The 24,955-nt window shown below is 36.3% G+C and overlaps 1 protein-coding gene across 1 annotated transcript in view; it reads right to left on the bottom strand.

Moving 5' to 3' along the window:
• Positions 1-24,955, bottom strand: part of TAF4B (TATA-box binding protein associated factor 4b) — a 121,304-nt gene that overhangs the window by 41,787 nt on the left and 54,562 nt on the right. Inside the window, exons 12-14 of the mRNA XM_053571933.1 lie at positions 23,932-24,062; positions 18,370-18,495; positions 10,191-10,247 (exon numbers count right to left, since the gene is read on the bottom strand). Coding sequence (XP_053427908.1) covers positions 10,191-10,247; positions 18,370-18,495; positions 23,932-24,062 — 314 coding nt within the window. The remainder of the gene's footprint in view (positions 1-10,190; positions 10,248-18,369; positions 18,496-23,931; positions 24,063-24,955) is intronic.

The following is a 24,955-nucleotide window of genomic DNA, read 5'->3' as shown; positions in this document are numbered from 1 at the left end:
TTCATTCCTGAGATTCAGCTTCCCTGAGGTTTGGTTTCCCTTTGTTATCATATGACATCATCTTCACCCCACCCCCACCCCGCGACAGAGTCTCACTCTGTCACACAGGATAGAGTGCGTGGCATCATAGCTCACTGCAACCTCAAACTCTCGGCCTCAAGAGATCCTCTTGCCTCAGTTTTTCTTTTTCTTTCTTTTTTTTTTTTTTTAGTTCTTTGTGTTTTTATTATTACATTTTGCCCCATGTATCCCAGACTTGGCACTAAAGAGCTTGACAACCTGGAAATGCCAATGAACACAAATAAAATCTTACTCTCTAACCAAAAGACAAGAAAAGGGATAAACTAACAATACAGAAAACATTTAGATAATAACTGGTCTACTGTAGCCAAAACCACAAACAAACAAAAAACTGTTTTTCTATTTTTAGTAGAGACAGGGTCTTGCTCTTGGTCAGGCTGGTCTTGAACTCCTGAGCTCAAGCATCCACCTGTCTCGGGCCTCCCAGAGTGCTGGGATTACAGGAATAAGCCACTGTGTTCAGCCATTTGACATCATCTTGAAAAACTTTCTTCACCAATTCTTTTAGAAATAGATTATTTCTATTTTCTTTCACCTAAGGAAGTCTTTATTTTATCTTCATTCCTGTAGGACATTTTCACTGGATATAGAATTCTAGTTTGGATAGTCCTTTTTAAAAAGATTTTGCCACTTCCTTTGATCTCCATGGTTTGTTTTCCTCTTAGTTTTTCTCTTTGATTTCTAATGACAAATTGATAGTTATTGGAATCACTATTCCTTTATTGAATATGTGTCCTTGTCTCTGGCTAGTTTCAAGATTTTTTTTTTTCTATGTCTTTAGTTTTCAGAGATTGATTATGATGGTCCTGAGCCTGGGTTTCTTTGAGATTATTCAATTTGTGCATTCACCAAGCTTCTTGAATCTTTAGGTTTATGTCTTTCTCCAAATTTCGGGAGTTTTTAGCCATTATCTTATTCAATGAAATGTCTAGTGTCTCACCCTTCTGGGACTCTGAGATAACATGAGCACCACGCCTTCTGTCATAGGTCCCTAGCACTCTTTTTGTTGTTTTTAATTTCATTTCCTATCTGTTGGTTCAGATTAAATAAATTCTATTTACCCATCATCAAGCTCATTTACTCCTCTGTCAACTCTATTCTGCTAGTCAACTCACCTGGCTATGTTATTTTGGATACCGTCATTTTCAGTTCCTACATCTCCATTTTAAAACTTTATTCTTTATATTTTCTAGCCTTGTGGTGGAACTTTCTATTTTTCCAATCATTTCAAGAGTGTTTGCATTTGCTTCTTAGAGCATTTTTATTGTTGCTGCTCTAAAGTGTTTGTCAGAAAATTCCAACATCTGTGTTATCTTCAGGGTGACATCTGTTGACTATCTCTTCCCTTTAGAGACATGATATTCCTGGTTCTTCATAAGTCAAATAATTTGGATTATATCTTGAATATGTTGAATATTGTTGCCCCTTGGCATATGCAGGGAATTGGTTCTAGGCCTCCGCTGTGTACCAAAATAGAAGCATACTCAAATCCTGCAGTGCAGTAAGCCTTGTGGAACACATATAAACCAAAAATTGGCCCTCCATATACATACATAGGTTTCACATCTCCCAAGTACTGTATTTTCTGTCTGTATTTGGTTGAGAAAAAAAAAAAAAATTGCATGTAAATTGACCCAGGCAGTTGAAGCCTGCATTATTTAAGGGTCAACTATATTATAATATGAGGTAATGAGTCATCTTTAAGTACTTTGGAAAACGTTGATACTTTTGTTTTAGCATGCAATCAACATAGTTAGGTTCAGGTCATAGGTTTCCAAGGTGACTCTTACAGCCTGTGGCTTCAAAGTCTGTCCAAAGTGTTCAAAGCCTCTGCTAATTCTATCTGGATCTGTCAGACACTTGCATCACCCAGTGGTCAGCTGGTTCAGCTCTTCAAGTCTTTATATGTTCATTAGGATCAGATCCACATATATGACAAATGGGTAGTTCAGGAATGGGCCTGAGTTTAAAGCAATGATACAAGGTTGCTTTCCTGAGCTTTTTTCTCTCTGCTATCTTTTTAGTCATTTCTGGTTTCCTGGGCATCCTTCTTTTTAAAGTCCTCTGGCTGGAAATCTGAGGCTTTAGTTACAACCCTGCTTTGCCACACACTTGTGTGACTGTGTTCGTGTCCAGAATCAAGCAGCCTTCCTCAAAAATTAGAGTAGGAGAGTAGAGGGATGGAAATTTCACCACTGGTCCAGTAGTATTCAGAATTTATCTTATTCCCCAATATGTTATTTATTTTTCAAGGACCTCAACTAGATGCTCCATGCACTCTATCTAGGATTTATACCTGTATTCAGTGGGAGAGACAGTATGGAATGTTTTTACTCTGTCTTAACTGGAACGGTTTAAAGGTAGTTTAACCAGATTCTGACAACAGGTCTATATTACATTATGTATTCTACTCTGCTCTACTCTAATCTATTCCAACTATCTTTGTTTTAATAAAATGTAAACTTGCTTGCTTACCAATACCAGCAACACACATCTTATTCCAAAGAGATCAAACAGGTTTGGTAGGTTGTCTTCAAGTTATAGCTCATGCCTTCCTTGATGGCTAATGAAAAGGGCAAAAGCCTTCATTTCCCTTATCGTAGATCAGCGGTTCTCAATCTGTGGGTCGCAACCCACAGGAACTGTATTAAAGGGCCAAGGCATTAGGAAGGTTGAGAACTACTGTCGTAGATGCTATCATAGGAAGGACAGGTCTCCTAAAATTCAAGTCAGTGTTCTAGAGAACAATTAAACTGAGCAAAAGCTATCAAAGATTATTCTTGGTGGGCAGTGCTTGTGGCTCAGTAGGTAGGGCGCCGGCCCCAAATACTGAGGGTGGCTGGTTTGAACCCAGCCCCAGCCAAATTGCAACAAAAAAATAGCTGGGCGTTGTGGTGGGTGCCTGTAGGCTGAAGCAAGAGAATTGCCTAAGCCCAGGAGTAGGAGGTTGCTGTGAGCTGTGTGACACCACGGCACTCTACCCAGGTGATAGAAGTGAGACTCTGTCTCAAAAAAAAAAAAAAGATTATTCTTGGTGTTCAATACTTATGTATTCATTTTTAACTAAAACTCATGGTAGTACAGCCTTTAATCAAGACCTCAAAAACATTAATAGATTACCTTACAGATCACACAAGCTCTCAAATGCAAAGTTCAACAGAAGGACTGCTTGATGCTAAGAATATAATTTTTAAAAACAAAATATATGAAAAAATACAAATTAATGAAAACAGAAACTAAATGATTAGATAGAATCAGAAGAGCTAGCCAACTGTCATATTAGCTAACTGCCTGGATGAACAGGCAGTACCTCCTAAATTTAGGAGGCCAAATTTATTTCAATAGTTACGACACGGACAGTATGGAAAACCCAAAAATGTGCTTCTTTTTCATGCTTAAGGCAAGCAAGATATAGGGGGAAAAATACAGACACTGAAAGTAAAAAGACAACAGCACAGTCGTCTCTCATAGCAAATGATCCAAAACTATGAAGTGGTATTATCTATACCCTGATTTTTGCCCCAAACTTTTGGAAATCACAAGGGTAACCCCTGAGACCAAAACAAAACAAAAGAGCTAAGAGGCAAGTGAATTACGTTCTAAAGTTTATGCATACTGTACTACAAAAAATACACTAGTTATTTATGAAAATAGCTAATGCCACCAAATAGGAAATGTTTGAACAAATCTAAAGAAATAATAAAAATAAAGTACTTTATACCAGGTTTTAATTTCAGCAGAATAATAGTCTATTTAGATTTTACAATGAAAGTATACATAGAAATAAAAATAAAACCCTGACAACAAACAATAGAAACTTCTATAATAGTAAAAATTTAAACTGAATTTTAGATATACTTTATAAAGCTAAATTGACCAAACTCTAAAATTTTTAATGTTTGTAATTACTTCTGAATTACTGCTAAAAAATATCAAATTTGCTGCTATCAAACAAATAAAAACACTAAACATACAGGTTAATCTTAAATCAAACAAAAAACAAGTTACCAAACAAACAAAAAATCATCCCACCCCATTTAAAATTCAAGGATACCACAGCAGAAATAAAGGGCCCTTTTTAAACCCTCAAAGACAATTATTATAAGGAAGGCATTCCACACGAAATCAAACAGTACTAAGTCTGATTTTCTTCTCTCCCAACCGATAAGGCAGTTTCTATATCAAGCTGTCCAGAGCAGCTGAGATTCTTGGAATTTGAAGTATACATTCTGGTGACTTACTGGTAAGCCCTTTTCATTCACCCCTACCTTCCTCCTATCCCCAAAAAGGGAATATTCCCCATAATCTCAGTTACTCTCTCCCTTTTAACTTAAACATAATGCTTGATTTATGAATTGTTTAAAAGATAACAAGCTACAGTTATTCTAGATTGCACTCCCCCCCCCCAATTCTTACCCTTACTCTCTTCTTTTGTCTTCTCACACTCTTTCTAATCCTCTTGAAGGAGAAAAAAAAAACTTAACATATGCACATGGTCAATATCAAATCTAGTCTAAGGGTTGATAGCATTTATTATAAATGTTCCTATACCTAATGTTTTTAAGCTACTTTTGTTTTCCTTTTTATGCCTCAACTTTCCCTAAATTATGAAGTCCTTGTTTCATAAGCAGAATAGATATTGTTAAATTCATTTTAAATTAAAGGGAACTGAAGTAATAAAGTCAAAGAGGTAAAGTAACTTCCCAAAAGTGATATCTCAATAATGGTAAGCTGAAATCTAGAATCAAAGACTTCTGACTCCTAAAGTTCAATGCTCCTTATAACACGTACCTCTTCTACCAAGACAGACACAGGGTCTACTTTTCAAAATTAAGGATACATACAATCTTCCAGTGAATCTCTAAATAAAGCATTTCCTATTTGAGGTATACTAGTAAAGAAAAACCACCAATAAAGTTCTTTTGTGAAAATATCCGTGAAAATGCCTAATGTAGCTTTCCTATTTCCAAGAGAACAGACTAGATGGTAATTGGATTGTATCTGAACTTTGCCAGTTCAAGAAGCCAAATCTCAGATTTCCAAATCACAGTATTCTGTTAAATCTTCATTGACCATGTAGTGAGAAAATGAAAGTGAAAACTTTTAAAGCCCCAATCTTTCTCATCGTAGACCAATGGTTCTAAGTGTGATCTGCAGAGCAGCAGCAGCGGCAGCATGTGATAATTCGTTGGAAAAGCAAATTTTCAGGCCCTAACCTACACCTACTACATAACACATCATAAACTCCGGGTATGGGACCCAGCAATCTGTATTTTAACGAGCTCTCCATATAATTTCGTGTATACCAAAGTTTGAGAACCACTGTACTAGACTATCAATGCTTTGAAATCTTTGAATCTGTTTCTCTGTATCATACACAAGCTCTTTATAATTTGCCATTTTAAGAATGTCTTCTTCATATTGCACTAATTTGATTGTTAAGTGTACTTTTTTTCTCCTTTGAGACAAGGTCTCATTCTGTCATTCAGGCTAGAGTGTAATAGTGTCATCACAACTCACTGTGACCTCAAACACAGGGCTCAAGCGATCCTCCTGCTTCAGTCTCCTCAGTAGCTAGAACTACATACTTCTCCCACACTTGCCTACTGTCCTTTATCCTTTGTAGAGAAAAATCCTAAGGTCCTAGGACTACAAGGCATGTGCTACCATACTTAGAATGTACTTTTAATGACAAATTTCATTTTTGCCTCCAGCGGTCCATGAGTTTTAGAATAAAGTTTAAATACAAATTACTGTTATGTATTACTGAATTCATATATTTTCAAATTTCATTTTAAAAAATATACCTTGTTTTTCTCATACCTAAATAATATGTTTTCTAATCAGTAATGAGCCTCATAATTCAGTAATTTATTTTTTGTACAATAATGTTTTATGGAGAGTTATACTGTCAGTTTTTATATCCTGTATTTTTATGAACAAAAATCCTAAATACTTCAGGGTACACATTTTCTAATCTGGTACGCATTTTAATCATTGAAACTTATTCTTTTGCCCCCTTCCTACAGTTTTCACTGCGAAGCTAATGTGCCAGCAGGTACAGACCTTGTATTCTTTTTTCTCCCATCCACTATTTGTCTGATACCAAATAAAAGTGGGAATCCTAGGAATTGTTAAAAAGAAAGCAAATGAATTCTTCGTCTCATTCTGCACAGATGCACTGAACTCACATTTCCCAAAGGAGAAAGGAGAAATTTAAAAGCAAATAAAGGTCACAAAATATGTAACAAATGTTCAAGGAATCAAATGTATGAACTGCAAGGTCAGATGGCTTGCTCTGCAGAATTCTGGACAGTGTGGTAACAAAGGAAAATATTGAGAGCTAGATTCTAATCTAGGACACATAGCACACATTTCAGGCAAGTTTGCAGTTACATTAAACAAAGATGTGCCTGCTTGTTTGAAGTAGAATTTGGCATTAGTAATCTTATTTAAAACCTTTCACAAAGAGATGGGTGAAATAGAAGGACGTCAGTACTTAGATATTTTAGGGAAAGTATTATGAAAATATAAAAATATTCAGAATTTGAAAGTGTTAGCATCGAAAATATGAAGTTACAACAGAGAAAATATGCTTATAATTGTTTTCAAGCAAAAAATAGAGAAAGAGAAAAAAGACAGCCTTTAAGTTTAAAATAAGATGTTTGAATCAAAGGTTTATCGCAGACATTTTAGCCAGACAACAATAAGGTTTTCAAATAGATAGATAACCTGTCAGGTCAATAAGAATAGTATGCAGCAGAAACCACTTCAATGGATTGAGATTAGGCTAGAGGCAAAGCCAGCGGCAGCCTTTTTTTTAAAAGTACCAAATGAGAATGACAAAACTGGAAGAAGTCAATAGAAAGAATGAAAAGAAATTATCAGACACATTTATAAGAGCCTGTCCAATTTAACACAACTTGCTCTTATACCTGGAATGCAAAGTGAATAGCCTCTAAAACTTTATTGGAGAAAAAAACCACAGGAGAAATGATCAAGATCAAAACTCTAGTCCTTAACAGTTAAAAGCAAACATGGATTATAAGATTATATATGAAGGGGATTCAGGTTGTGATTTAATATTTAGTATAACAAATATCATTGTTGAAACATTTCCCAGCATATATAAAACCTCTAACATTTCTACATAGTTCTTTGGAGTTCTACATTTGTAAGATACTGTCATTAATCCATTTCCTGTGACCAGCTTAGCAGGTATGTAGTCACCTGGAAAGGGAAAGCAAAGAGGTCTAAATCAAGCAACCATAAGTCAAGTGTGCTAATTTTTTAAATTGAACAAAGAAAATGTCCCAGACAGCCAAATACCAAAAAAAAACCCCCCAAAAACAAAAACAACAAAAAACAAACAAAAAATCACAAACCAAAGCATTATAGTTTATGCTAGTGTGATAATGATTAGTGTATCACAAATACTAATATTACAAATTACCATACAAGTGAACAATTCAACTCCGTATTAAGATAGGGTCAATATTTATACACCCAAACAAAATACAGTACCCCTGTGTGTCTGATTCTGAATTAGATTCCCTGAGAACATTAAAGTTATTAAGAGCTCTAGGGGGCAGGAGGAAGACAAAAATGACAATATTTAATTTTCATCAAACATTTGCAACTCATCAGAGTGGCTCTGTTCTTGGAAGGGGGCCAATGCATTTGATTCCTTTTTTGATCACAGAGGATTTATGATAGGAAGCAACTAAAAGACTTTCAAAATATTTTGGAAGGAAATTATATTGAGTTCTTATAATCTTGCTTGGAAAAAAGAAAAAAATGGAAGTGCAAAGGGAGAGAAAAAAATAGGTTTGCGACCACCTGTACTCATCAAAAGGCGCTTTTTTTTTTGCACATTTCCTCACAATTTTCTTTGGAAAAAAGATGTCTAGGTTCCTATTCTTTCCTCAGAGAATAATAAATGACACTGTACTGAAAGAAAATTCAAAACAATACAAAATCATCCCAAAGGAAGCTGAAGGAAAAATTAATCTAAGATACAGATACTTATGAAGGTTTATGAAGGAGGAAAAGACAGGGTAACATTTTTAAGGTTAAAAGAGTAAGCTCTTCACTACATATTTTCCAAAAAGGGAGTGCGATTAAAATAAAGTGAGATAAACAATGAATCAAACTTTAATTAATTAAAATAAAGAAGGATACACAGGATTCAGGGCAACAATAGGCTGCCTATCATCAAACCAGGTTTGCTTAAACAGAATTTCAGGTATAGTTCTCACATTAATATTTTTAGACAGATTTTCCACCAGGAAGAAATGAGCATTAAGAGTATTTTGTTGTTGGGGCGGCGCCTGTGGCTCAAGGAGTAGGGCGCTGGTCCCATATGCAGGAGGTGGCGGGTTCAAACCCAGCCCCGGCCAAAAACCACAAAAAAAAAAAAAGAGTATTTTGTTGTTGAAAATAAAATGTTTCTGCTGCAAGCAGTGGCTCATGAGTGTAATCCGAGCACTCTAAGAGGCTGAGGTGGGAGGATCACTTGAGCTCAGGAGTTCAAGACCAGCCTCAGCAAGAACAAGACCCTGTCTCTACTAAAAACAGAAAAATTAGCCAGCTATGGTAGAGGGCACCTGTAATCCTAGCTACCTGGGGAGGCTGAGGCAAGAGGATCACCTAAGCCCAAGAGTTTGAGGTTGTAGTAAGCTAGGATGTTGCCACTGCACTCTATCAGAGGCAACAAAGAAAGACTGTTTCCACAAAAAAAAAAAAAGGAAAAGGAAAAAAGAGAAAGAAAAAAGAAAATGAAATGTTCTTGGTTTCAACCATTTTTAAATGATCTCCCTTTCCAGTCTTCCTTGTACCAATCCTGAAACCACTCATGTATTTTCTCTCTCTCTTGTTAATGAAAACACACGGCACTGATTGTAAGAATCTTACTAGATTTCCATTTGTTTTGCCTCAGCTCCTACATTAATCCAAACAATAAGGGCCTTTAAAACATTCATAAATAACCTGCTGCTGCTGGCACTTAGAAGCCAACTGCAGCAATGTTAAGCAACAACAAATTTCATACTTCAAGAGGCACAGTTAAGGAAAAAGGTTGCTCAGAAAATCACTCTTATTTAGCACAAAGATCCTTAAAAATTGCATGAAATCAGTCAGTAACTATAGAAACCAATTTCTTCAGCTCCATATAACACGTCTCACACCTCAATTGTCTTTATTATCGTTTCCTGTCAGATCCTTAATCAGAAATGTGAACAGGCTTGATGATTTATTCAGGAGGGAAAAGAATCTGTAGGTCAAGTGAAAAATTTCACACACACACACCCATACACATGCCACATCTTCAACCTTAGGTACTTTCATTTCATTCTGTTCTCAGCAGCTCTAGGGGCAACTCCAGTGAGATCCAATATTAAGGCTCAATTAAAATAAGCTCCAATTAGTGGAGCTTTTTTCTCTGGGGCTAGAAAAGTCAGGAAATGGATATTGGGAAATGTAAAAAGTCAGCTACTGAGAGGAGGCTGCAGACATAAATGAACTTATTTGTTGATTTCTACAGTTGCTATGCAGAGGCCTCTGGGAGTAAAAGCTTAACCAGTCTAAGCTATAAACTAAAACCCCTGCAGCTAAACATGAACTGTGTGAAACAAGGGCTCCATTCCAGAACAGAAAACTGCTGGGCCCAGAAAATTAAAAGCCAGAGGCGTTTTCCATTTAAAACTAAATCCCAGTACCGCCTCCCAGCCAAAGAATTATAAGCAGTATCAGATTTACAAAACGAACAATTACCCTGGAAAAATGTAGCCTATTGTATAGTCCCAGATGCTAAATCTCAAAAGTTTCTTTTTTTTCTTTTAATCCCACGTTATATTCCTCCAAGTACACTGCTGTAGCTTACAAAGCCATTTCTAGACAGGCCTGAGCCTTGAAAATAAATTTTAAAAAGAGAGCACATAACTCATTGACCTCATTTGAAGTACTGCCCTTGCCTGTAGCAGTTCCTGTCCTTCCCCAAGGCCTCTGCAAATGGTATTCAACAGCAAAATAAACCCTGACCTAATTGCCAGGAGAGAGCTGCCAACCTTCCCTTAGACACAAAGAAAAGCATGGCAACTTGAAAGTCCTACCTCTTTGGCTTTCTGCTTTAATCTCAGCTGTTCTGGATCTTCTTTATTGGAACGACTCTATCAAAGGAAAAGAAAATTTTAATAGAAATTACTAGCATCTAAACACCACAGTTGCCGTTAAATATTTAATAAATGACAATTTTCTCTTGTGATTGAATATCTTAGCTCCAGGGGAAAATGCCTCAATCCAGTCTGGCTGCACTCCCACCCCGTCTCCCCTCCCCTCATCATCTGGGCTGGCTGCTGCAGCTCTAGCCTGGAGGAAGCTTATACAGAAAATGATGCTAACAATGTCAGTCAGGCCCAGTTGAGGCATGACGTTGTTCTTGTTGGAACACTAAAAACTAAAAAATGGATGGTACACATGAAGGGGAAAGAAAAAAGATTAACTGTTGGCTGAAATGAATGAAAACAATGAACACTGGCCGATCTTGAGGCAAAGCCATTTCAGAAAAACATGGTATCTCAAGGAGTATTAAGATCAAGAACCTGACTAACTTTGAACCAAATTTTTCTTTTTAAAGGCTTAATATCTAAAAGTGTAAGTAGGAAATCTATCCCAGCATTTTAATTATAATATCATCTTCGGATGATTAAATACTTAATAAGATGCTGTACAGAAGTAAAGGTTCAATAAATCTTTATTGAATGTCACTTTCTATAGTACATGACTGGCATAAGATAACCATCAAAAAAAGTATCAAAGTATATTACTTAAACATCAATTCTTAACATGTTAATATGCTGTTTAGGATATTGTATCCTCATTTATAAGTGACATATGTTGCTAATTTCTCCTTTATAATATTTTCTCCAACTTTAATATCAAGTGTACCTATATCAAGTAGAATGATTTTGATGTATTTCTTCTTTTTCTATTTATTATCTATAAGATTTAGCATGATCTGTTTTTTGAAGTTATTTTTTACTTTTATTTATAAATATTAGTTGTCTATTTTTTGATACTTACAAAAAAAAAAGACGTTAACTGATGACTCCATACTGAATGTCAGAGTCAAAGCATTCTATAATAGACATACTCTTATTTGACAATGTGAATTTTACTTTCTTTGCATCATTATTATTGCTCAATATTTCTTTTTTTTGTTTGTTTTTAGTTTTGGCCAGGCTGGGTTTGAACCCACCACCTCTGACATATAGGGATTGCTCAATATTTCGATGAAGCAATTGTCTGATTCCTTTTCTGAATGTATTTATGTTCCTTCATTCTTTACAAGGTTTTTGTTTCTAATCCTCATCTGAAACATTGTTATTGTTATTAAATTTTAAGTCTTTTTAATTTTGTGAAGGCCAAAAAAAAAGGAAACCTAATTAACACATGTATATGTAAAAATAAAAAAATAAAATTTTTAGAAAGAGATCTATATATAAAGCCATGATGGAATAAAGGATAAAAATTTTATTTCTGACATGATGAACATTTGTTCACTGAAAAATATACTGGAATAGATGTTATCTTTTTTCTTATCCTAATAAAGTTATTTAACTGCTTATAAATCTGAATATTTGTTCTATAAAGTGCAACTTTAACCTTACCTAAGTTAAAGACAGCTAGCAAAATAAAAGCTAGAGGTATTTCCATATATACTAAGTTTACCTGATCTTTCACAGATTTACCAATAGTTTTGTTAAAAGAAAAAAAGAGACAGACTGTTTAGATTTGAGTGCTTTCTAATTTAAACATCTTAATTAAATACCTATACAACATTCTACCCAAAGATAGTAATTTTTTCTTCATTTTATTGCCCAGTCTAGAAAAACAATTTCATTTCAACCCAAACTAAGATAAACTCCTTTGTGATTTCTCCTAGCTATAGCATTAGGAGATAATGAATATGTTGATGTATCTATTTATGTAAAAATATGCACACATATGCCTATGTATATATAGGTGGGTATGTATATATAAGTTTTTACCCCAATATAAAATGGGTACATCTGGGTATCAAGACTTTATCAGTCATCAGTATTTACTGGTCATCTACAGTACAGATTCCACTCTGTATGCCACTGTTCTAGGTCAAAGTCCTTGTCTCAAGTATCTTACATTTTAAGAAGTCAAAAATAAAAAAAAAATTATAAAAATTAATTGCATTTATAATACATGAAACAGTTCTTTTCTTTTTCTTTCTTTTTTTTTTTTTTAGAGACAGAGTCTCACTTTCTCACCCTTGGTAGAGTGCTGTAGCGTCACAGCTCACAGCAACCTCCAACTCCCGGGCTTAGGCAATTCTCTTGTCTCAGCCTCCGGAGTAGCTGGGACTACAGGCACCTGCCACAATGCCTGGCTATTTTTTGTTTGCAGTTTGGCCAGGGACAGGTTTGAACCTGCCATCCTCGGTATATGGGGCTGGCGCCCTGCCCACTGAGTGACAGGCACTGCCCACGTGAAACATTTCTGAAAATCTAAAACAAATAATTGCTGATGCTAAGTGCTATCAAGAAAACAGAAGGACATGACAGAAAGGAAGAGAGAGGAATGCAGTAAGTACTTCTCTAGCCAGGATGACAGGGAAAGCATCTCTGAGAAGTGACATCTGAAGAGAGATCTGAATGACAAGAAAGAAGTGGAGTAGGGCGTCGGCCCCATATGCCGGAGGTGGTGGGTTCAAACCCAGCCCTGGCCAAAAACTGCAAAAAAAAAAGAAGTATTCACACCAAATTTTGGGGAAGAACATTCCACGCAGAAGGAACAGTAATTGCTAAAGTCTTAAAATGGGAACAAAGACAGGCGTATTTGAAAAAAGAAAGAAGGCCTATGTGGTGGAAGCATAGCGAGCAATTGAAGGAGAGAAAGGCTGAGATCCTGTGTTACCTTGTAAGCCATGATAGGAAGTTGGAGGTTTAATTCTAGTTATAAAAACAAGCCACTGGAGGGTCTGAAACATAGGAGTGAGATGCCAGTGATGTGACATTTTTAAAAGATGGCTCTGACAGCAATGTATCACAGAAGGTGCACTGTAGGGATCAAGATCAAAGGCCTAGGCACAGAGACCAATGAGGATACTGTTCTAAAACACCTGCTGTGAATAAGGAAATTAAGGATGATGCCGAGGATGAAGCAACTGGGAGGATGTTAATTCCAACTTTGTGAAAGGTAAATATGTGAGGAAGAACAGATATAGTGGAAGGGAACTCAATGTTCACTACTAGATGCCTGATTAGAAGTCTAATATCCTAAGTTAGGTGCAAGCTTGCATACTCAAGGACAGAAAGGTCATGTGAGGGGAGTGGAATGAGGGAAGGGAGTGATAGGGGGCAAGCTCAGAGAAGGAGGGAGGTGCCAAGTAACATAAGGCTTTTCAAAATTTAGTAAGAAATTTGACTTTTAAGTGTGACAGGAAGCCACTAAAGGTTTTCAAGCAAAAGAGACACACATGACTTGTTATGAAAACATTCTGACTCTAGATGAAGAATGGGTTGTAGAAGGAAAAGGAGATCAGTTAGAAGATATAAAAGATAATTTAGACTAGAGTGGTAACAATGCTGATGAAGAGAAGGTGGATACATTTTGGAAAGAGAAGAGGAACTGAACTAGATATGGGGAGAAAAGCATAAATTAACTATGATGCCGAGGATTCTTTGCTTGAATGATGGTGTGATTTATTGAGTTAGGTTGGAAAACCTGTAAGAGTACAAGGAATTTGAAACTGAGAGAAGGCATATGGTTATATCCTCTAATACCTAAACTAGTATTAATAGTTACAACCTTGTTTACAGAATAGTATCTGGAAATAACATGCCAATAAACTACCTCATTACCATGGTTATGTGCTTGCTTATAACTATTGAGGGCTCCAGGAAGGGCATCTTCCTGTCCTTTGCCCTTGTAGAGGGCAGGGAGGTCTGGGGGCTGAGGCTGTGGGGCAGCAAGAAGCTGCACAGTGACCAGGCTGTGAGGGGCAAGAGGGTTTAGGGCCATGCAAATCTAGTAGCCAAAAATATAGGGTGATGAGGGACTGGGAAGCCTCATCAAGGAATGGGCCAGTGGGCACAGTGGCCAATTATGTGGACAATGGAATGGGGTGAGGGAGATAGTAGTTAGCAGATAAGAGTCAGCCAGAATAGCTGATTGAGAGATTAGTTACACTGATAAAATAAGTAAACTGAGGACATAAATATATAAAGGATGATGGAAGCCAAGATTCTGACTATTGAACAAAATTTTTATAAACATGGAAAGGTTATGGATAGAAAGAACTGAGGGAGCCCAGGAGCGGTGGCTCATGCCTGTAATGTTAGCACTCTGGGAGGCTGAGAAGGATGGATTGCTTGAGCTTATGAGTTCGAGACCAGCCTAAGCAAAAGCAAGACCTGTCTCTACTAAAAATAGAAAAACTGAGGCAAAAGGATTGCTTGAGCCCGAGTTGGTGGTTGCTGTGAGCTATGACGCCATAGCACTCTACACAGGGTGACAGGTTGAGACTCTGTCTCAAAAAACAAACAAAAAAAGGGAATGAACACTAAGGGTAGTTGGAGATACCTATATGAACTCAGGGTTTTATAACATATACATACAAATGCAGAAATAGTTACAGATGTACACTTGTGTGTATATATACGTACCATATGTAATTCCTAGATCTGTCTATTGAAAAGGCCTACTTGTAGTTACATGCAGTCAGCAATGAACACATAGTATGATCTAATCTAAATATCATCTGCAACTAAACAGAAGCAGGGTTCCTTGGAGAAATGGCTGCTTCCAAGGCTGAGGCAAAAAGTAAAAGCTGGAGCTGGAATGTCTTGTGCCAAAAAGTAAAAACATGCTCAGTGATGGACACTTTACTAAAGGACCAAAGTGCCAGCTGGAAGGGTCTCCTACTCAGGAGCAACTGGAGTTCAAAATCAATGATAACAGGGCAGGTGCTCATGTCTGTAATCCTAGCACTCTGGAAGGCCAAAGCAGGAGGATCCCTTGAGCTCAGGAGTTTGAGACCAGCCTGAGAAAGAGCAAAACCCCATCTCTAGTAAAAACATAAAAATTAGCCAGAGTCTATAATCCCAGCTACTGGGGAGACAGAGGCAGGAGGGCTACTTGAACCCAGGAGTTTTGAAATTGCTGTGAGCTAAGTCGACTCCACAGCACTCTCGCTGTGGGCAACAGAGTGAAAGAGTTTTGAGATTGCTGTGAGCTAAGCTGACTCCACAGCATTCTAACTAGGGTAACAGAGTGAGACTCTGTCTCAAAAATAAAAAAAAAAAAAATCACTATTTGGCAATCATCACAGAAGTGGCTGATTTAGGCAGACATCACAACAGATGCTAAGATTGACACATGGAGTTTGACAAGGGAATAGGATATTGACACAATCTTAGAATGCCTTCCTCCACCACAATCAGGAAAATGGCAAATTTAAAAATGGTAATAACTGGCAGGAACCTCCAGATGAAAAGAACATAGCCATCATTTCCATGTATTCCTGACAAGACTACATGACCTAAATCAATCATAGCAAATATGAGATGAACCCTCATTGAAGGTTACCCTAGGAAGGTAAGTTCTCTCTGTTACTCTTGAAAGCTGTCAAGAGCATGAAACAAAGACTAAGAAACTCTTACTGAAGGAACATGAAGAGATGACAACTACATGAAATACATATTCCTAAGTGGGAAAATGAAGGATGAAAGAAAAAGAGATATGGTGTAGCCAGCAAGTGACATCAGAATGCGGTCTGTGCATTCAATGGTAGTGTTATATTGTGGGCTTCTTGACTTGGAGTGTTATATGTATGGAAGAATGTTCTTGTTTTTGCAAATAGCATACTACAAAGTGTAGGGATGGTGAGATATCATGCCCAAAAACTACTTTCAAAAAGGCTCAGAAAAAACTAATTAGTGTTAATAGTTATACAACTTCATAATACTAAAAGTGAAGGAAGGAAGTAAAGAAGGGAGGAAGGGCTAGCCGGGCATTGTGGTGGGTGCCTGTAGTCCCAGCTACTCGGGAGGCTGAGGCAAAAGAAACACCTAAGCCTAGGAGTTGGAGGTTGCTGTGAGCTATGACGCCATGGCACTCTACCGAGGGCAACAAAGTGAGACTATGCTTCTCTTGAAAAAAAAAAAAGAAGGGAGGAAGGGAGAAGACTAATGATTGTGTAGAAAAAATAAGAGAAGATGGAGATGGAAAGAAAATGCAGTAAAATGTTAAAATTGAAGGAATTTGAGGAAGAGGGCTAAGAGTTCTTTTGTACAGTTCTGACAACTTTTCTCTAAGTATGAAATGATTTCAAATTAGTTTTTCAAAAAACAATTGGCATGTGATTAGATAACACTAGATAAATACTCTAAAAAGGAAGGCTATCAAGAATGCCAGAAATTCAAATCAAAACATCTGAAACAAAAATCAACACTTTAGTGCTCAGCCCTTAAGAATTCTTGCAACATGGGCGGCGCCTGTGGCTCAGTGAGTAGGGCGCCGGCCCCATATGCCGAGGGTGGCGGGTTCAAACCCAGCCCCGGCCAAACTGCAAAATAAAAAAAAAAAAAAAAATAGCCGGGCGTTGAGGCGGGCGCCTGTAGTCCCAGCTGCTTGGGAGGCTGAGGCAAGAGAATCGCTTGGGCCCAGGAGTTAGAGGTTGCTGTGAGCCGTGTGACGCCACGGCACTCTACCCGAGGGTGCTACAGTGAGACTCTGTCTCTACAAAAAAAAAAGAATTCTTGCAACAGCTCAGCACCTGTGGCTCAAGTGGCTAAGGCGCCAACCACATACATCTGAGCTGGCAGGTTTGAATCCAGCCCGGGCCTGCCAAACAACAATGATGGCTGCTACCAAAAAATAGCTGGATGTTGTGGCAGGCGCCTGTAGTCCCAGCTACTTGGGAGGTGGAGGCAGGAGAATGGCTTGAGCCTAGGAGTTGGAGGTTGCCGTGAATTGTGATGCCACAGCACTCTTCCTGGGGCAACAGCTTGAGGTTCTGTCTCAAAAAAAAAAAAAAAAAGAAAGAATTCTTGCAACATTGCAAACTAATATGGCCCTTTTGGAAAAAAGTATGGAGAATCCTCAAAGAGCTAAAAGTAGACCTCCCATTTGATCCTGCAATCTCATTACTACATTTCTACCCAGAAGACAAAAAAGTCATTTTATCGTAAGGACATTTGCACTGAAATGTTTATTGGAGCTCAAGTCACAATCATAAAGATGTGGAAACATTGCTAGTGTCCATCAACACACAAAAGGATTAACAAATTGTGGTATATGTATACCATGGAATACTCATTCGGTCATAAAAAAAGATGGAGAACTTTGCATCTTTTATATTTACATGGATGGATTTGAAGAACATTCTCCTAAGTAAAGTATCTCAAAAATGGAAAATCAAGCATCCGAGGTACTCAATGCTAAGCTGAAACTAGGAAATTAACAACTGTAGGTCCATATGAGAGAAAAACACAATCAAATTCAAGAAGGTGGGGGAGGTCTGTTAAGTTCTCACCTAACAGGTACAATGTAGGGATATATGGCACACTTCTTGGATGAAGACTCAACTGCAACTTGGACTTTACCATGTGAACATAAACAATGTAACCTAGCTGTATGTAACCTCATATTAATTTGAAATAAAATTAATGAATGAATTAATTAAAAAGAATTCTTGCAACAGTCCTAAACCTATGAAGAAGTGTGGGGCTATAAAATGCAAACTATAATGGAAATAGCTTTCACCCATCTGATGCTCATAGTCCAGAAAAATGTTTAAAATAAGGGAGAAAGAAAATAAATAGCTTCATTTTTCTCTCTTTTACTCTCTCTAACCCATTTCTAATCATCCTGTATTTTGTTTCACATAATCCAAATTACTCCTAATTTTACCCACAACCTTCCTATTTACTTTCCAAGTTTTCCTTTCTCAAACTTGGCATATATCAAATCGTATCTCTAAAAGAAGATTGAAAAGTTTATAAAACATTTTTACCTGGGGGGAGTGGTACATAGGAAAGATGAGAAGACAAAAATTATAACTCAATAAACTAAATTAACTGAAAGCCACTATATCATACCATCCTGGCTATGTGACTTTCTATTAGTAATTTTATTTTAGGAAATCCTCCAGAGAATTCTAAAGCCCTAATAAAGCCAAGACAGTCAACCAATGATAAAGCCAATTCTGACCACACTGCCAGGCTATGGTCACTTATAAATCACATAAGCCCTTACCTTGGCTGCCTTAAGTAACATTTCTCTTTCTTCTAAATCCTTTCTCTGTTTCTCCAATTGATCCAGCTTTTCAAGAAATTTGAGCTGTGACCTGGTATCACTACACAGGATGTAATTTTCACTTGCCTGGGAGGAAAAAAAAAGAAATGTCTTAAAATGATACTGGGCAACACATTCTACATTAGTATTGTTAGAAAACTGCTAAAAAATAACACCTACATAAATAGATAAATTTTCAGAATTTGCTTCTGTTAAACAAACTTTCTACTTAAAAAAAAAGGTACTTTAATCTATTTTTTTTTTTTTTTAAGAGAGTCTAACTTTATCGCCCTTGGTAGAGTGCCGTGCCATCACAGCTCACAGCAACCTCCAGCTCTTGGGCTTAGGTGATTCTCTTATCTCAGCCTCCCGAGTAGCTGGGAATACAGGCACCCACCACAACGCCCGGCTATTTTTTGTTGTTGTTGTTGTTGTTGCAGTTTGGCCAGGGCCAGGTATGTACCCGCCACCCTCGGTACATGGGGCCGATGCCCTACTCACTGAGCCACAGGCACCGTCAGGTACTTTAATCTTAAAATTTGAGAGACAATTACCCATTTATGTTTCAAAGAACTTTCCTAATGAACTCCATTTAGAAAGGGGGAAAAGGTATTAAGCCAAGCAGATCCAAACAATAGGAAATAGAAAGAAAGAGGGCAGCCATTTACCTATAAACTAAATCTTTATAGTTAAATTACAATTTACCTCAGCAGACCTTACTATGAGTAATTAAACAGTAAGAAACAATCACCTCGGGCGGCGCCTGTGGCTCAACGTGTAGGGCGCCGGTCCCATATGCCGGAGGTGGCGGGTTCAAGCCCAGCCCCGGCCCAAAAAAAAAAAAAAGAAACAATCACCTCACTGAAAAACATACCAATGACAAAAGTTATTACCCTGGTTACTATGATTGGTTACCTAGTTACCATCAGTTTAACCTTGACTAGTGAATACAACTTCTATCAAAATATAAGACAAGACAGCAAACTAAAATCCTGAAGGTTTTGAAGATTCCCTTAAGATATGAATTTGGACAGAAACTGTGGCCAAAAATTTAAGCACATAAGTTATAAATGAGAGTTATAACTTGGGAGTATAGGGAAGTATACTTCCCTACACTTGGAAGTATGATTATTTATCTCAACTGCTCCATAAAATGATAAAATTCAGTAGATAACCTCGAAGAACCAATAGTCAACCTACCATTTGATCCAGCAATCCCCCTACTAGCTGCTTACCCAAAGGAAAAAAAGACATTTTATAAAAGAAACCTGCACTTGCACGTTTACAGCAGCACAATTCATAATAGCAAAGATATAGAAACAATCCAAGTGCCCATCAATACATAAATGGATTAATAAGATGTAGTATATGCATATAATGCAATACTACTCAGCCATTTAAAAAACAATGACCTAATAACTTTTGTAACAAGCAGGATGGAACTGGAGAACATTCTCTTAAGTGAAGTATCACCAAATGGGAAAACAAACACTACATCTGCTCAATACTAAATTGGAACTAGTTGATCAACACTTATGTGCACATATGGAAGCAAAATTCAATGGAATTCAAGTAGGTGTGTAGGGGCAGAAGGAGATAATTCCCAGCTAATGGGTACGTGGAACACTTCCTGGGTGAAGGGCACACTTTTAATTTTCACCGAAAACACATAGAAGCAAATCATGTAACCAAAATGTACATACCCCCATAATATTCTAAAAATTTTTTTTAAAGTGATAAAATTAAAATTGTTCCATTTATTCTGCTATTCTAGACTGCAAAATAGTGCTTTCAATTGGAATACTTTCCTAACTTTCTTTGCCTACATGATCACCCCGCTCTCCTCTGTATCCATATACAAGTATGTATGCTAGACATCAGGAGGGAGGAGACCTTCCTGGTCAGTAATTACAACATCCTACCATCTACTCATCTCCATGATTCACACACCCCGAGGAGACTACACAGGAGGACAGCTGAACCTTTTTAAATCATTGGTTCAATAGTCTATGCCTGGCCTGGAAATTACGGGCATAATAGTACCACTCCCATTTCTGTTTTATCCCCATACTTATGGCTGATTCAATTAAGGGGACTGAGAGATTTCATATGCCCAAGATTCTTTTTAAATTAAATTTTTATTGTTGGTATTTAACTAGATCAAAAGAGTATTACATAGTTTAAGGAATAAGGATGTATTAGTGCTACTTATTTTACTTCATGTTTAATACAAAAAGAATTCCTAAATGTTTTTAAAGTTAAATAGCACAAGATAGAATATGGAATACATTATAGGCTAACCACAGGTTAAACAAAATAACAAGCAGTATTTTAAATACTTCATCTTTACCATTTTTGTGTTCAGACACTCTGGAGATAGTTTACTGACAGGATTTAATTTAAAAGGGACAACAAAAACTAAACTTAAAAGGGGCACAGACTTTCTAAATTTTAACCCAACCATATTCCCATGCTAAGATTTCTTCCCTATAACTTGGATACAATTGCATCTGACATAATCTTTATTGAAAGGATTTTTTTCTATAAAATTTGGATTTAGACACAAGGCTGAATTCCAAGATCCGGAAGGCCACATGTAGACCCAAGCCCGCAGGTTTACCACCCCAATAAAGGCAGAGGCTGGCAGAATGGATAAAAACATAATCAGACTGTTCTCTGCACTTCAGATAAAACCATACCAATAGGTTGAAAGTGAAAGGATGAAAAAAGATATTTTATGCAAACAATATTTGAAAGTGAAGTATGAGTGGTAATATTAATATCAAAGAAGACAGGTTTAAAACTCTTCAAAGAGATAAACAAGAGACATTATATATTGATAAAAGGATTAATCCACCAAGAATAAATACATACCAGACTTCTCAAATTCAGGAGAACCTTTGTAAATTGACCACCCAAGGGACTGCACCAAACTGGTCAACATAAGGAATGAGGCCTATTGTACTGATAGGTACATGTGCATGTCTGGTGTGTGAAAATCAGGTCAAGATAATGAAGTAAGGTGGTCAATGGCAGGTTCTATTGTACATGAAGCAAACAAACAGACAGAATTTTTTTTAAAAATAGCTCTACAATAGTTGGAGATTTTATGAGGGCAGCCCCTATGGCTCAAAGGAGTAGGGCACCGGCCCCATATGCCAGAGGTGGCGGTTTAAACCCAGCCCCAGCCAAAAACTGCAAAAAAAAAAAAAACCAAAAAAACAAAAAATAGTTGGAAATTTTTAATACTCACTTTCAATAAAAGTTGATTATCTAGACAGATGATCAATAAGGAAATAGAGGACTTAATACTATAAACCCATTATATCTATCTGTATGGACATGAGACCCAACACAAACAGAATATACACTCCTCTCAAGTGCACACGGAACATTCTCCAGGACAGATTATACATTAGGTCAAAAACCAAGTCTCAATAAAGTTTAAATGACTGCATCATAAAAACTATCTTCTCTGAACAACATGAAGATAGAGGGAAAACTGGAAAATTCATAAATAAGCAGAAATTAACAATACTAGTAAACAACCAATGGGCCAAAAAATCTCAAACAAAATTAGGAAATACTTGAGACAAATGAAAATAAAAGCACAACATACCAAAACTAATAAAATGCAGTGAAAGCTGTACTCAGAGGGAAATTTATAGCAGTAAATGCTTGCATCAGAAAAGGAAGATCTCAAATCAACACCCAAACTTTACACCTTGTAACTAAAAACAGAAAAGCAAACTAAACTGAAAGCTAGCAGAAGGAAGAAAATAATAAAGATTAGAACAGGCCAGGTATGGTGGCTTACACCTGTAATCCCAGCACTTTAGGAATCTGAAGTCAGAAGATCCCTTGAGGCCTGAAGTTCTAGACTGCAAATGAGCCACTGTACTCCATCCAGCCTGGTTGACAGAATGAGACCCTTTCTTAAAAAGTAAACAAATAAAAATTTTAAAAGATTAGAGTGGAGAGAAATGAAACAGAATAGAAAAATAGAGAAATTTAATGAAACCAAAAATCAACAAAACTGACAAACCATTAGAGCTAGACTGACAATGTAAATTACTAAGGTCAGAAATGAAAGGAGGATCATTACTAGTGATCTTACAGAAATAAAAAAGATTATAAGAAAATATTACAAAGTGTTTTATGACAAATCAGATAATCTAGGAGAAATGGGCAAATTCTTAGAAACACACAAAAATAGATGCTGATGTTAATTTTGTTTTTTCAACAGCCTTTTCTCCTGTTGTCTGTGTTACCTTTATGTCAGTCCAGCATATTCTCACAAAGATTTGTGCATATGAAGACCTAAGCAACTATATATAGTTTTTCCACAGTTCTAAAGAAGTAGAAAGGAAATAGAATGATTCCTCTGGGGAACTTATCAGTAGTATGGTAGCTGATATTTTCCTTTTAATCTACGGCTAGGATACTACAGGGCAATGACCACTCTTACAAACTCAAAATCTCTCTAAGGTTAACTACATACCATCTTGTTCAAAATCTAGCTATCAATGATTCTTCATAAAAAGAAAAAGGATTATCTTACTTTGGGTTATCTTTTTTTTTTTTTTTCATTTCAATTGTCCTTTTATATATATGTAAAAGATAACCTTTAGGATATTTATATATACATTTATAAATATATATATCCTTCATCAGCCAATATATGTGCCTTCCTCCAAATGTACAATTCAAACATATCAAGCGCTTTCATCTTGATAATAGCAAGTCCCTTGGTTCATACCACTATGAATAGAACAAGGTATTTTTTGCATTTAGTTTTTTTAATAAACGTACTAAATAACAAGTGGCATAAGTATTAGGACTCAATGCACTTATTAAAAGGAACAGAGGGTGAACAAGTCAAAAGACCTAATGTAGGATGTAAGGATTATGCTTTACTACATTGTATTCAGGAGTTTTTGCTAAATGAGTAGATTATAGCTACTCTTGCCATGAAGGGGAAAAATGGCTAACTATGTGAGATGACAGTATGTTAATCTGTTCTACTACAGAAACTATTTTATTGCATATGTATGTAACATGTTGTATGCATTAAATGTACACAATAAAGTTTATTTGAAAATAAATAAATTTCTGCAAAACTGAAAGGCAAAAAAGGAACCTGATTGCTATTGGAGTACAGATCACTAAAGAGAACATAGGTAGTCAATATTCCTTTAAAATACACCCTCCTCTCCAGTCAAAAACTTAGGGAGGAGAACACTCACGTAAAACAGATGCATAGTTCAATCTACACTGACACAGAAGCTTTGGATATCATTTTAAACTCTATTTTAATTTTAAAATAGTTTAAGTACACCTAAATAAGACAAAAATAAGACTTTGAAAAAAAACAAACAACAACAAAAAGACAAGACTTTGATTTTCTTCTAATATGAAACATCTCAATCATTGCTTTAAAAATATATTTAGAATATATATTCATGCCCCCCAAAACTACCTGTAACACTCAGGAGCTTTGTACTTCTTTATCAATATCTTTACCTTGTAAGTAGTCATTCGGTGCTGAGCAATTGCAGTCAGTTTTTCTAAAAGGCCTCTCAATCGCTCCTGTGTTGCATGGGAGATCAAGTTGACAGCATCAGAGTTAAGTTCTGTAATGTCATGCTTTTTACCTGTGGAAGCAGAGAAAATCCATTACGTGTTTTAGTAGTGGCTGATAATTGAAATAATTAGCACAGCAGGTATTCTGTTCCCCCTGGAAGTCATACCCATTATGAATAAAGGTTTGGAGATTATGATTTTCCTGGTAAAGTCACAACTTCAAAGATCTTAGACATTACATTAATAAAACCTAGCCTGAAGCCTCAGAAAATATAGACATTGTTTCACTTAGCCTCTAGAATCATTCTCCTTGCAAGGTCATTTATAGGACAAAGTTAATAAGAACACAAATCAAGTCTAGTGTTCAGGGAGGAAAATGGTAACTGCAGAAATTAGTGCCGTATTCTGTTAATTTTAGTAATTAAAAAAATAGAAAATTACATTTTGCCCTGTTTGACACTGTTAACAATTTATAACATTTATTTCAATGAATTCAGATTATGAATCTCTGTTAATGCCTGTCTACAAGACATACCAATATTCTTTTTTGTCCATTACTAATTGTGCTTATTTAGAACTAATTCATGTTTTGATAAATTGATCTGGTAATCAATTACAAGTTGAAAGGAGTTCATAGCCTCATCATTTCACCCACCTATTTAAATAACTTCTCTCTCACTAGATTGCTTTCCATAAATAAACCAAAATTTCTTTTCTTCCTCTGCTAACTAGGAAGTTTCAAGAAAACAATTTACACCACAAAATCAGAGAAAACTCATTTATAAACTAACCTTATCAGTATTTAAATAGTATTGCTCAGGCACAGTGAAAACACTGTATGAACAGATGCCTGAACATGAAAATATATAGGTAATAGGATAGTCTAATTTAAATGAATTTTAAAAGCACTACTATGATTGTTTTTAACATCAACACAGAAATTTTTGAAATATTGTTTGATTTT

The sequence above is a fragment of the Nycticebus coucang genome, chromosome 19, assembly GCF_027406575.1.
Source record: "Nycticebus coucang isolate mNycCou1 chromosome 19, mNycCou1.pri, whole genome shotgun sequence".
NCBI classification, from domain to species: domain Eukaryota; kingdom Metazoa; phylum Chordata; class Mammalia; order Primates; family Lorisidae; genus Nycticebus; species Nycticebus coucang.
Note: the sequence above shows the minus strand (reverse complement) of the source record. Positions and strands in the feature narration are given on the sequence as shown.